The 14726-nt window shown below is 45.2% G+C and overlaps 1 protein-coding gene across 1 annotated transcript in view; it reads right to left on the bottom strand.

Moving 5' to 3' along the window:
* Nucleotides 1–14726, bottom strand: part of LOC147659215 (centrosomal protein of 135 kDa-like) — a 548924-nt gene that overhangs the window by 191199 nt on the left and 342999 nt on the right. The window contains exon 12 of the mRNA XM_086951883.1: nt 2517–2572. Coding sequence (XP_086808009.1) covers nt 2517–2572 — 56 coding nt within the window. The remainder of the gene's footprint in view (nt 1–2516; nt 2573–14726) is intronic.

The following is a 14726-nucleotide window of genomic DNA, read 5'->3' as shown; positions in this document are numbered from 1 at the left end:
CTGATCCTTGGACTGTACCCATGAAGGAGCTACAAATACATTTGTTTTTGTAACTAACCTGTGAGGGCAAAGAATGTGGTTTCTCGTGACTAGCTTGGTAAACAATGCTGAAGAAGCAAATGGTACCTGACAAACGGAAGATGACTGCGCAATGGACAGACCCTTGTGGTCCGATTGCTGATGTTACAAATGTATCATCTATAATATAAAGACATCTCCCTAAAGGAGGCAATGTAGAGGACAAGGATTAGATTGGAGATTGAGATCCAAGAGCTCTCTAACTTTGGGCTCTTTTTGATCAATGATTTGGGATGCTATTCCAGCTGCTGTTGACAAGCCGAACTCTATGCTCTGATTTTAACTTTACAATGAACTTGTTTACTAAACTCCTTTGAACAGAATTAGTGAGATACTAAATATGAACGTTCCCGATTTTTGTTCTTTCCTCATTTTCTTGGACATTTCACTAGAGGACTTTAACTTGATCCTTTGACCCTTTCCAGAATGTGGTTTTCCATCTTTCAACCATCCTCCTGCCTTCATTGGTAGAAGAATCCATAATGTAAACCATCCTCTTTGCGATCCTTTGACTAAATGTGTAGTTTTAAACTACACGTTATTGGAATTCTAAATGATCTACTTAAAATGTTTTATGTATGCATTGATTTTGGATCATTAATACAATAACCAATTAATTTAAATGTGTCTGAGTCTGTTATTGTGTCTGGATGTTCTTTCTTTAAACAGTGCTATTTAGGATTGATTCTAGGCCTCTGCTATTCTGTGCCACTGCAGAACTCTTAGTATGTATAATTCTGGCTAACTGAACTTCTTCAGGAAGTTGTGCCTACCTATTGGAATACTTTATATTTACAGTATGGTTCTGAGAGTAATTTCTTTGAATCTCATTTTGTACCTGTGAGTTGGCCACTAATTAATGGTCCTCATTGCTTGGCTAACTGTGGTTTGGACATCCTGAATTCTCGCCCCTCATTCTGACTTAAAAGGATCCATCAGAGGACCAAAGCCTCTATGAGTATAGTGTAAAACTGTGTTCAGTAGAAATTCACAAAAAGATAGTTTAATGGGCCCAGTGCGGAAGTTGAAGTATGGAAAAAGTTTACTTTACATCAACAGCTTCTTTGAGAGAACAGGATTAATCTTAATAATCACTAACCTGAGTATTGTGATTAGCGTACTACCTGCCATAAAGAGCTTCAATGCTTTATCATAGGTAATAAGCACTATAGATATGCAATTACAATACAAATACGCTTTCCATTAACTACCTGGTGAGTGATAGGTGTAGTAGTCATAGGGATGGACCACATCCACCCACTATAGACGATTTCATAGCCTCGTCCATTTCTACTAGTAGATATTTAGGGATACTTTTCAAGCTGTGGCCGCTGCAGGTGAGAGCGGTGGGGCTGGCTGGGGGGGATTTCGAGAGACGATCCAGTGGGAACATTTATTATTTATTTAATTTACCCTTGTGGTTGTTTCTCGAAATCCCCACCCCCTAGCCCAGCCCCATCGCTCTTACCTGCAGCAGCTGTACATTTCCCTCTACATTGACCAAAAACATGAAAGCAGTGCCCGGAATAAAGTAAGTAGTGGTCATCAAAGAAGGCTGTTGAAAGTGGGGCCCATGTGGGATCCCATGCAGCCAGGAAGAAAGGAGTCTGCAGGAGAACATTAGTGGTTGCAAAGGAACAAAGCTAGCATTTCATTATTCACGGTATTGGAAGGGGGAACAGTGGTTATATCTTTCTGAAGCTATCAGGAAGCCCCAAAGGTACCTCTTAATCCCAATCCAGGCGCTACAACTGCCAGGGGAAGGAAGAGTGAAGTCGAGATGCCTGTGGGTTTAGCTCTTCCAGATGTCCACTCTATCTTGGTACTGTGCTCTTTGGCATATAGGCTTTGTTAGAAGTGGTGCACAACCCAATTCACTTAAACTTGCAGCCTTTTTTAACATCAGTATTTTTTGTGGCGTAAGTTTTGTTTATTAAGTGTCCATCCTTTTTTTGGCCCCCTGGGAAGGAGCTCATAGTGACCATGGCTCCTCCATTCCCTAGGTTGTGACTGCCAATGACCTTTTCTCCTTTCCTGGGTGTTTTGTGGTGTTGCAGCCAAGCTCCGATATTCCATTGATTATTCAGAACAAGAGATTGTTTTAATGTGGTAATAACCAATTAAACGAAATATAAAAATATTCAGAAATTACATGAATGAAAACAACCTGTTAGACGAATAAGTCAATTACTGCAGCACATGAGAGCGTTGGGGAAGAAGTATCTTTAACCCTGAATAGGCAAAACATAAATTTGTCCTCAGGTCAAACAAGCAAGGATGAATTTCTCTGCATACACTAAAAAAGCAGATCATACAGACACACCCATATATAGCAATTGACAGTATGCAAATTATTTTAATTTGCCAAAATGTATATTTATGGTTCGATTTATTCTTCCATTTCCACTTTTAGTTAATGTATATCATGTAGGACTTACCTTGAAGCATCTTCCAGGTCTGCTGTCGTAATCCTTAAATTTGAAACTGTCTTCTCCTTTAAAACAAGTTGGGAGACAAACAGTGATTAAAACAGATGATGTAATTGGTTAAAAACATTAATGGTAATAAACAGAAGTAAACAGTCAGACTTGTACAATTATTGTGCTTGTGTATCAGTTGGTAAATTAACTCTTTGACCATAAATATGGCCCCACACATCTCATTTGTGGTTGTGGTAATATTTGACATCAGACATATATGTCTATTACTTCAATGTGACTTTTATCTTATGTTGCTTTTATGGTTGTTGACCGAAATAAAGTATTTACTGACATTAGACATAGGCAGCTCTCCCTCTTTCTTACAATAACCTAACAAACAGTTAGCAGTTAGCAGCGCCGGTTACAGTAATTTACTCCATTCTTCTCCTCTGGTTTTCCGGTGAGGAATTCCCACGCCAAGAAAGGGAAGGGGAAAGAAGGCTTTCCCTGACTAACACAGGGAACATGTGGGTCAAGGGGGGCTCAGGGGTCCTCAGCCACGGCCGTACCGATTCCCTTAGGAAGCAAGGACCGATGAGAGGGTTTGGTCAGGGGCAAGAGGGGGAACGTCTTCTGGAAGAGATTGTCAATCCCACAGACCAACTAACTCCTTCTAGTGCGTCCTCCTCCTCACACCACTGCCTCTCTCCTTTACTTAATTGGGCTGCACAAAATGGCTTCCTGACCTCTGCCCTTATATAGCCTGTCCGCACAGGGTCCAGTAGGGTCCAGAAAGTTCTGGAAGGCATAATGTTAACCTATGGGGCATTCTAGGATATGGCAGTTGGTACAGTTGGTAGCCACCATTTTGTGACTCTCAGTGAATTCCTGTCAGGAAAGGCACCTAGGACTGAGGTGAAAAATTATGAAGGTAAAAGAGCACCTATCCCCCAGACCAACACCATAAAACCTAGTGGACACAAAAGATACAAAGGCATGAGGGGCAAAAAGGGGACAAAATAAATAATAAATTGGAGGAACTACGCAAAGGCCAGACAGGTCTAACAATGACATTGGTAAATTACAAGGTTTTCCAGATGCAGCTTTCAAGCTCTACAAAAATCTTGGTGAACTTAAAAAGCAACATTCTACTTAAACAATTTAACAGCTTCAGTTTGCATGATGCTTTAGTGGTTTGGAATCACTTCAAAATCATTTTCCATATTAAATTGACAATAGAAAAAATGGACACCACCCACAGATGTGCGGAGTATGTAAATGTGCATTTACAACATTAAAGATTTGTTACGAGTGTCCTGTTAAATTGCGATCCTTTCAGAAGCACTTGTTTGCTCATGGATCTTAGGGCCAGATGGACGATCGTTTTTTGCTGTCGCAAACAGGAAATCGGCCCGCTTGCGACAAAATTGGTCAGGCCCATGTACAAACCCTATTTTGTAAGTCAGTAACCAATTATCGACTCGCAAAATAGGCTTTGCGACTCGCTATTAGGAAGGGGCATGCCAAGGGCGTCCCTTCTGAATAGCGAGCCCAAATGGTATATACCATTGTTTTGCGTTCATGTTCAGTCGCAAAACACTCGAGGTTGGGCAAGACCAAGTCACAAATGGACTTGGACGCGCGTTTGCGGAGCTCCGTCCCTCTGCGGTCTATTACAGCTTCTATGCTCAATATTCTAGCGGCTGACAAGCTTGCCCGCAGAGGTGAGGCCGCGAGAATACATCAGGGGGCTCCTGAGGCCTCGGAAACTTGTTGAAAGCCTCACTGATGACTCCCAGCTCTTTGGGAGGTAGCGGCCATGCCCGGAGCGGCTGCCATCTTGGGCGCTGCCAGGAGGACTGACATTTACAGTCTGCTTTCCCTCCCCCTGTCAGCTCTGGTGGCACCCATCCGAGGGCAGCGCTGCGGCCAGGGCGTGCTCCCCCCGACAGAGAACCCGGAGGCAGGTTTGCCAAGCCAGAGAGGGGGATCTGACCTCAGGGGGTCTACCGGCCTATTCACACATGGTGGGTGGGCTGTGCTCGGCCCCCGCTGTGTGGGGAAGCTCTAGTGGCCAGTCCCCTGGGAGAGCGGGGAAGCTCGACCTGGGTGGGTGCCCCTGGTCCTTCGCCACCGGCTGCATCTGTTGCTGGCCGCCATTACGGGAGAGAGGGATCAGCTGAGGTGATTGCGCAGCCGGGCCTACTGCCACATCCCTCCCCCAGTTCTTGGGCCTTCTCTTAACCCCCTCACAACCAGCCTTTCACCCAAGCCGGACTCTGGTCCCAGCCTGGGGTCCTCTCTCCTGCCTGTGACTCCTGTGCTGTGCGCCTTGGGCCTTCCTCACTTGGACAACCTTGTGAGAGAGATCTGGGCCTGATTATCACTGGCAGAGGAAGCTGGAGCCTGCCATTACACTCTGCAATGACAAAGGGGCGACAAATGTCTGCCTACAGGTAGAGAGATCAGCTGCGGAGACCACGCAGCGGTGGGCCCTTATCCCTCCTCCCTCTCCTGCTGGGCCCCCGGTGCTACCTATGGGGCCAGATGACCTGCTTCTTTGCCCTGACCCACAGGGCTTATGTTGACCCATGTTTAATTAACTTACCAATTGCCTAATTACTGAGATGCTCTGGGGGACCTACTGAATTCGGCTCAGGCCCAGCGGATAGTGTTGCCCACACGGAACTCTAACCAGGCACATACCATTGCAACATTTTCAAGTTCTTGACCACTGCGCGCGGCAAAGGCTCACGTGCGGTTACTACTTTCGCCCTCCCCACACCGGGTCCGGAGCCTGATGCCGGCTGTGGTTGGCGCTCCTTGGGACGTTGAACCATGTACAGTGTTGTCTCTGTCGGGGGCTGGAGGGATCAGCTGTGGTGATCACACGGCAGGACCCCATGTGTGGTGGGACCCCCCTCAGACCTAGACTTTTGGACATTTTTGCAGCATTGGGGGGTGAACATCGCGAGGAGTGGCAGATATGCGGTGCTGAGCTTAAGGGTCTCCACTACACCTATGTGCACCCGCCGCTGACCTGGGCTCTTAATCTCGTCCTTTAGGCTGAAATCTAACGAGGCCTTAGAACTGAACTTACACCCCTATACCCTGTGCGCCTCCATACCAACGCTCTACCCTCTGGCTCCCGAGCTGGAGATCTCGCCTGTCGGACCCACCAAATTGATTTTACTCATTCCTCTTTTTCCTTTTTCAGTAGCCTGGCGCCTTTTTCCTCACGTCTTCCCCTGGATCTCTGGGGGTTACCATTGCTGTAGATGTGGCTGGGACCCAGACAGTTTACGGTGCCCAAGATCACTTGCTGGCACGGATAGGGTCTCAATCCACAACTACCCTGCCACAGCCAGTCCATAACATTTCTCTTCCCCTGCCTTCTTGAGACTTCCCCTGACGACCGTGGCACTCAGGAAAAGCCGTCCTCCACCATGCTGCATCCCAAGGGAGGCAAAGACTTTGCGCCTACTCCAGCTAAAGATAATCTGGTGGTATTCCTATGGCTGAAATCCACTCCTCAGTCAAAGCCTACCTCGGACCCGCCGAAAACCACCTCTTCAGTCGAAGACTCGACGGCAGCCCCGATTATGCAGGCTTTCATGACATCTTTTCTACAAGAAATCAAGGCTGAAATCGGATCGCTCAAGAGTGACTTTAAATCCTGCTCACGAGAAATCCGGCAGGATGTCACTGAAATTGGAGGCTGGGTGGACGACCTTAAGCGCACAATGGGCACCCACACAGAAGACCATGAGAGCCTTTGGTGAAGAATGGCCAAACTGGAGGGCCAGCATATTAGCCTACAGCTAAAGCAAAAAGATTTAGAAAATAGAAGCCGGCAAAATAATATCGGCAACAGGAGGGTCCCACCAGGGGGGCAAGATATTATGGCCATCACCACTGACCTTCTACATACAATCAGGGCAGACAATGATGCTTCTCCTCTGCCCTCGATAGGACGCATCGAGTAGCTAGCCCTAGGTCACGCATCCAGGAGCAGATCTCCTTCCACACAAAGCAAGAAATCATCAACCACCTCCGCACCATGAGTGCTCCTCACTCACTGACTCACAACTCGGAGGCCTCGGACAGCAACACCAATATACCAGCTACGCCCTGAACCATTCATGAAAGTCCTCTGCTGAGCGAACTTCTACAATCCTTACTCTAACTACTGTACTCCAACTAATAATTCCCTCACCTGCGTAAATGACTCTGAATACCTACCCTGACTCACTACACCCAGAAGTAACTCTTGTTCTCCTCTACAGCCTGAGCCTCAATACACAGTCACTCTGACATCTTCTGGCATACTCTTTTACATCCCCACAGGATCACAGAAGGCCATAGAGGCCACCCACCTGCCTCTTTTGACCACCCCATTAGTTCCCCTATCTGGCAGCTAATAGTTCGGCATTTCCAGCCGTCATTCTAACCCTGGCCGTGGAGCAAGGAGCCCGCACCATCCACACTTGCTCTTACTACACACACGTAGTGCCTATCAGAGGAGTAAAATCCTCGGAAGGGCTCCTGTCTCGACTTCCGAGCCGTTCCAGAAATGGCAGTACACCCTACAGGCCCGTTGGCCATCACCTGTTATTTTCCCACCTGTTTTTCCCTTCCTACACTGGGGACAGGTCTCCATACATACCAAATACAATGGCTCATGGACACAGAAGAGGAGCACTCCCAGCAGAACTGGGAGCATCTATGGCGCGACATCCCTCGAATTTATAGGAGCACTACTCAGAGCGAATCAGCATATAAGCTAATGACTCACTGGTATTACACCCCTGCACTTTTACAAAAAATCCTTCCTGCCCTCTTCTTCCTCTGCTGGAGGTGCCAATCAGCAACAGAGGACTTTATCCACACCTGGTGGACGTGCCCACTTGTGTTGTGAATGTGTTCTGGAAAGAGGTTCTAAGCCACATCAAGCATACTGTGGGGTTCCCTATCCCAAATTCCCTCTTGGTGTACCTACTGGGCATGAGACCAGCGCAACTCAAAGCCATGACGCATACCAACTGGCGCCTTATCATGCAGATGTTGGGAGCTGCAAAACAAACTGTAGCCCTTCATTGGAAGACAACATCTCCTCCCCCAATATCTGCCTGGTTCTTACACATATGGCATGTCATGGCATTGGAACTACTGACAGCACGAATCACCTGTACAGATACCAAATTCAAACATACTTGGCAGCCACTTATCACTCATCTCTCCCAAACTGCACAAGCCCGCTATGTCCCCCCTAGGCTGTGAGCTCTCCCATATTCTAGAGAGAACGCCCGACGAGACCCCTTGACGTTGGAGGCGGACAGTGGTCCCCCTTCTTAGCAAACAACATATATAGGTGTGAATGATTGCCCCTAATCCCCCTTCCACCAAAACTGACTCGCCCTCCCTCAAATCTTATAGATTTCTGGTTTCCCCTGGTTCTCCTTTATTATTTGAAATATTTCCATGTTTCATTCTCGTAAACGGCACATCAAACGGAAGCAACTGATGCTACTTTGGTCTCACCGGGGCCTTTTTAGGCTCTTTACTTGCATTGGCCTTACACTACAGATTTGAATGCCTTGTTTCACCTGCACTTTGACACTGTATAAGAAATGTCCCTAACCTACGTAGCACTAAAGACTTCCTGTAGCGGCCCATTGCTTTACTGTATTCAATGTTTGCAATTCTATATGCTCTCATGCATACTATAGCGAACAGGTCTATGCCTGAAAGAAAAAGTTCCTTTAAACACCCTTTAAATGTACCTATTTCTTTGCAACTTGCTGTTATCCGTGATGCACCACTTGAAGTTTGATAGCTAAACGCGACATGTAAGGCATATACTGGTTAATGCCCTGCTTAATTAGGCTGCGCTCCAGCTGGCTTATATTATATGAGATGATGTATGCACAACTACTGTCTATAAAAACAAAATATTTAGATTTTTCTTCTGATAAACAGAGTTGAAACAAAAGACAGCGGTACACAAGCCTATACTCAGGCTCTATAATGCTCCATAATAGGAGTCAGTTTGTACATCTTGAACTCTTTATTGCCAGAAGACTTGGACAATTGGGTTTGAATGCTTACATAATGTTCTAAGTGTACTACTGCTGCTATGTAAATGCCTAATGAAGCCCTTTTTCTTTTCAATTGCATTTATACTGTAATGTTGTTTGGAAGATTCAATAAACAGAATTTGAACAAGAAAAACACTTGCAGTTTACCAACGACATCAAGCCACGCACAAACGGGAAGGGGTCCCCGGGGAACCCCTCCCCCTTTGTGAATGGGTGCGAAAATATTTTTTAAGAGCAGGCAGTGGTCCCTGGGACCACTGCCTGCACTTAAAAAATGAAACTCAAAAGTTTCATTTTTCTTTTTTGAATGCATACCATTTTTGTTTAAGGAAAATGGGCTGCATTTAAAAAAAACTGCTTTCTTAAAAAGCAGTCACAGACATGGTGGTCTGCTGACTCCAGCAGGCCAATATCCCCGGGAGTGTCAGCCATTCCTAATGGGTTCGCAAATAGCACCTGCCTCATGAATATTATTAAGGCAGGCAATTTGCGACCCCATTAGGAATCGCTAACAGTGTCTTGAACACTGTTGTAAATTGCATTTTGCGACTTGCAAATTGTGAGTCGCAAATCAAAGCAATTTGCGACACGCAAAATGTAAGGGTTATACATCTGGCCCTCAATTACAAGTGGTGTGATGTTTATTGCACCCAGTATTTACCATGGGCCAGATGTCCGACAGTTTATTCCGATCGCAAAGGGGCATATGGCCTATTTGCAACCTCAGTAAACTGTGGCACAATATATAACCCCAAAATTTTGTGAGTCGCTAATCTATTAGCGACTCACAAAATATCGGGCGTGCCAAGGGTGTCCCTTCCTAATAGCGAGTGCTATTGCCATGTATGAGTGTTTTGCAGGGCGCATTTGCAAAACACACGCAGTTTACCACCTACTTCAAGTAGATGGTAAACTATTCGCAAACGGACCGCTTCCCCTTCATGAATGGGTACGCAAATATTTTTTAAGAGCAGGCAGTGGTCCCAGGGACCACTGCCTGCCCTTAAAAAATGAAACTGAAAAGTTTTATTTTTATTTTTTAAATGCATCCGTTTTCCTTCAGGGAAAACGGGCTGCAGCTAAAAAAACTAAAAACTGCTTAAAACTAACAAGGGGGAAAAGCTTGGTTTTCACAAGACATGCATGTTTTGGTGTTGGATTTTGTCCTAGCGTTATTATTGCATCAAAAGAGTGGCCCATTTGAAAAGCCGGGCCGAAGAAGGCTGAAATGCCAGAAACCGGTCTCCGGTAGCTTGTCTCCTTTCTGGTGAAGAATTGGCTTGGTAGTTTAGTCTGCCCTGTTCCCATGATGCACTGGGCCAGGGACAGACTGATTTGCATATAGCCAGGTTCTGAGCTGGGATGGGGCAGTGAGATAAATAATGGTGATGGATCAAGCCCTGATCTTTGGACTGGGTAAGAGTGGTCTGTTTAACTCAGACACTCTGTTCATCACCACCCCCTTTTCTAAATCATTTTTGGCCACTATAGGTGTGGCAGGGTATACTCAGACATGAGTCCCTTTCTCACTGCTCCATCAGGATTCAAGCAAGCCGGGCCGAAGAAGGCTGAAATGCCAGAAACCGGTCCCCGGTAGCTTGTCTCCTTTCTGGTGAAGAATTGGCTTGGTAGTTTAGTCTGCCCTGTTCCCATGATGCACTGGGCCAGGGACAGACTGATTTGCATATAGCCAGGTTCTGAGCTGGGATGGGGCAGCGAGATAAATAACGGTGATGGATCAAGCCCTGATCTTTGGACTGGGTAAGAGTGGTCTGTTTAACTCAGACACTCTGTTCATCACCACCCCCTTTTCTAAATCATTTTTGGCCACTATAGGTGTGGCAGGGTATACTCAGACATGAGTCCCTTCCTCACTGCTCCATCAGGATTCAAGCAAGCCGGGCCGAAGAAGGCTGAAATGCCAGAAACCGGTCCCCGGTAGCTTGTCTCCTTTCTGGTGAAGAATTGGCTTGGTAGTTTAGTCTGCCCTGTTCCCATGATGCACTGGGCCAGGGACAGACTGATTTGCATATAGTCAGGTTCTGAGCTGGGATGGGGCAGTGAGATAAATAGCGGTGATGGATCAAGCCCTGATCGTTGGACTGGGTAAGAGTGGTCTGTTTAACTCAGACACTCTGTTCATCACCACCCCCTTTTCTAAATCATTTTTGGCCACTATAGGTGTGGCAGGGTATACTCAGACATGAGTCCCTTTCTCACTGCTCCATCAGGATTCAAGCAAGCCGGGCCGAAGAAGGCTGAAATGCCAGAAACCGGTCCCCGGTAGCTTGTCTCCTTTCTGGTGAAGAATTGGCTTGGTAGTTTAGTCTGCCCTGTTCCCATGATGCACTGGGCCAGGGACAGACTGATTTGCATATAGCCAGGTTCTGAGCTGGGATGGGGCAGTGAGATAAATAACGATGATGGATCAAGCCCTGATCTTTGGACTGGGTAAGAGTGGTCTGTTTAACTCAGACACTCTGTTCATCACCACCCCCTTTTCTAAACCATTTGAAAAGAAGGCATGGGCAAAGGACATATTTTGTGTGAAGTTCATCCATTATTTTGGGACGGCCATTTAAAATCCTGGAGACTTCATTTGGATTGCTCCCATCCCACAAGGTTTCATCATACAATCAAAATCAATTCGAACAAAAGAAGTGTGAGTAGAAAAGGGCTCTGCCTCGGTCTTACTCCCACCGCTATTAGATCGTTCTCCCAGACTATCTAGCAATGGATGTCTCAGAGATAGCTCAAACATAATGGGCTGATAACAGAATTCAATATTTTTGAGACAACTGTTATATTTAGGAAAACTGCTCCTTCCTTGTCTCTCGCCATCATGTTTGGTCACATCTGTGTCTCAGCGCCCAAAGTAATAAAAATGATAATAATCTCAGAGCCTATCTTGACGACTTCCTCTATATGGAACTGCATATCTCTGACCAAGAACTCCTTTTCTAGCTTAATCGATTGGAAACTCATTAAGTCCGTCATTAAGCTTAGGGGGAGGCATTCGTCCCATACCAGGGCACCGTCCACTCCCAGCTGGATCCGTGCCTTATATCTAGGCATCTCATGAGGTCAGATTGCTGAACTGTCGTCTGCCCAAAGAACAGAAGTTTGCCTGATGTGGGTCGTAAGGAAAAAGTATCCCATTACAGTAACTAGCCACAGTGGCTAGCAGTGTAGTCCAGAAGTCAGTCGTTGTAGCATACTCAAGTGTCCCTGTGGGACTGTTCTGTGTGTAAGAAACTGTCCAAGCAGGGGCAGAAAACCTTAACTTTTCTAACTTTTCAAGGCTTTTTTCCTCAGATCAGAATCTTGAGAATATCTTGTCTGTATTAAGCACTGAAGATCCTTTTACCAATGAATTGCAGTTGAAAATGCTGAAATTCCCAATGTCAACTTAAAGGTTAGGGATAACAAGATCCGTTCAAGACCCACTAGACAAATGGTCCAGTATGGTAAAATAACAGCAAAATGTACAAAAGTTTTTGGTAAAACAAAATAAACCCCAGGCTAATCCTAGGAGTGTCTCAGTGCCAGTGAAGGTAGGCTTACTAATTTTATGAAACTGTCTGACTAGAAGAGAGCTATTAGCATTTGAAACAATATCAACAGAGAGGAGGCCTTAAAAGTAACACTATAAAAGCTTGGGCAATACATATAAATAGGTATTTTAACACATGCCCCTAAGAGGGAATTGGGATGAAATTAGTTATGATGAAAATACTGGAGGTAATTGCTCTAAACCTAATAATTTGAGATGCTGTATCTGTTTTATTGAATTTACTGTGACGGAATATTTTCGAGGTGATGTTTTATATTGAAAGATGAAAATCAATAACAATAAATGCCAGCTGATCAGAGTGCATTGTAAGAATGTTATTTTATTTCATTAGTTGTGCTGTCATTTAATGATCTTGTAACACTCTTTGTGATTCTGTTGATGCTCCAATGTGTGATTTGTCTGTATCAAATGTCTTAAATGTGCTTCAAATCATGGACCTTCATCATTTCTTCCCTTACTGATGTGTTTGTGCCTATAAGCTGTCCTCACTAAACTGCATGCTGTGTGCCCCGCGCTTTATTGTGGAGTATGCGAGGAAACAGCAACTGGAAAAGACTGATGAAAGCAGAGTAACACTCCTTATAATGTTTTTATTTTTCTCAAACACAAGTGTTTGAATGCATACATCAGACAACAGAAAAATACTGTCACAAGACAGAGGAAGAGGAATACTAGCAATAACTTTCAAAAACTATCCAGTCTGGTAAATCTTGTCACAGGTTTCACAGTATTATAGCACACATAAAAACTTACATGAGTCTATATGAATTCTGTAGGCCACACATGTCAGGCGCTTAAGTAGGAATCCACTGTTGTAATAGATACATTGGTGTAAAGTGATCCATCGCGTTTAGCGATGTCCAATGTTTGGTATCCCCATCCTCACATAGTTCTTTCATTTCACACTGTAGCACTACAAGCCCCAAAGATACCACTGTCTTGTAGTTTCTCTTTTTTACATGTTTCAAAAGATTCTAAACAAAGCCCTCTTAGGAAGTACAGCATCAGTGTCCACACCACCATACTTTACAGGACTTACTTCATGTCTCCAATCCCAAAATTCAAAATTTCTATTTCTCAGGACATGAGGGAGAACAGTGTGAGTTTTGGATGAGTATTTCAAGGTATTACAAGGCACCTTAAACCTCACAAAAGGAAAGGTTGAGACAATAATCAATGACTTTCTGCAAGACGTGTTTCTATGTATGAAAGCGATACACTGGAGAAGGACATCAGACTAAAGACAAAAACAAGTAGGCAAGTGGGCCACGATCTGAATATAGAGGAACGTGTTGGGGCTACAATATTTGTCAACATCCTATCTAGAGGTAACTGGAAGCAGAAACTGTCCAACAACACACTTGCAGTAACTGCAGTCTAAAGCCAGCAGCAAAGAAGACTGGGTGGAAAATCAAGCTGACATGGGAAACTCCAACATGGCTGGCAGAAGAAAGAAGAAGGCAGCCATATCACAGTGCTGTAGAAAATAGGAGTAATTAATTGTAATCTCTGAACTGGAAGATATTCTTATCCTGAAGTCAGAGAACCCATACAAACCCTTGGCATAGTCGGAGTTCCATAAAAAGTAATTATTATCTAACTTTCTCACGTCTGTAGCTAGGGTATTTATGTTTCTGGACAGACAACATTCAGGCCCGGACTGGCCGTTGCGGGCACCGGGCAATCCCCCGGTGGGCCGCACGGATGGGGGCCGGTTTGGGGCCCCTGGGGGCCGTTTTTGTTACAGGGCCGTTTTCTCAGCATAGCTGCAAAAACGGCCCTGTAACAAAATCGGACGAAAACCGGCCCTGGCAGAGAGCGCGGGCGCCCCATCCTCCCCCCGAGGGGTGGGGAGGGGGGGCCGGCCGAGCACTTTGCCAGGGCCGGTTTTGGTTCCCAGTCCGGCCCTGACAACATTTCCTGGACATAGTCATTTATGCTTTACTCCGGTTGCATAAAGAGGTGAACAGTGAAGTTGTGCAGCCCCTCTGATTTCCCTTATGCATTTGTTCCACTGCCTCATTATGTCTGGTTTCACATTGAAGCGGCCGACAGATCTAGTGTGATCAACAAAAAAAGATCTTTCAGACCACCAGTGAAAGCGGGGTTTAGGCTCCACAAACATGTTTGATCCCCTGAGTACAGGATTTGATTGGGCCAAAGTTGTGTGCTTCCACTGAAATGAGGGTTTATAGTGCACCTTTTGGTTTGTGGCACAACTTATACTCAGTACAACAGGACAACATTGACTATGGTGGCAAGCCAATGAGCATGGCTATAGGCCTGATCTGTTTATTAAGAAATGTTACAATAATGGCAGTAGTCCCGATACATTTATTGTGAAAAGCATATGTTAACATCAATCCATTTATGGATTGTTACTATTCTGTATGTAAGCCTGCAGAGAAGGATTTTGTTACATGGAATCTCAAACATTACGGTAGTAAGCAATGTATTTGGGGTTGGCTATCCCCTGTGACAACACATGGGTATAGGAGATTTGATTTGTGAGAATCCTTGTTAGACCCTCTTAAAAGAAATAGCATTTTACTTAAC

Source organism: Lissotriton vulgaris, unplaced genomic scaffold (genome assembly GCF_964263255.1).
Source record: "Lissotriton vulgaris unplaced genomic scaffold, aLisVul1.2 SCAFFOLD_581, whole genome shotgun sequence".
Classification (NCBI taxonomy): Eukaryota; Metazoa; Chordata; class Amphibia; order Caudata; family Salamandridae; genus Lissotriton; species Lissotriton vulgaris.
The sequence above is the reverse complement of the archived record's forward strand: the minus strand, read 5'-3'. Positions and strand labels throughout refer to the sequence as shown.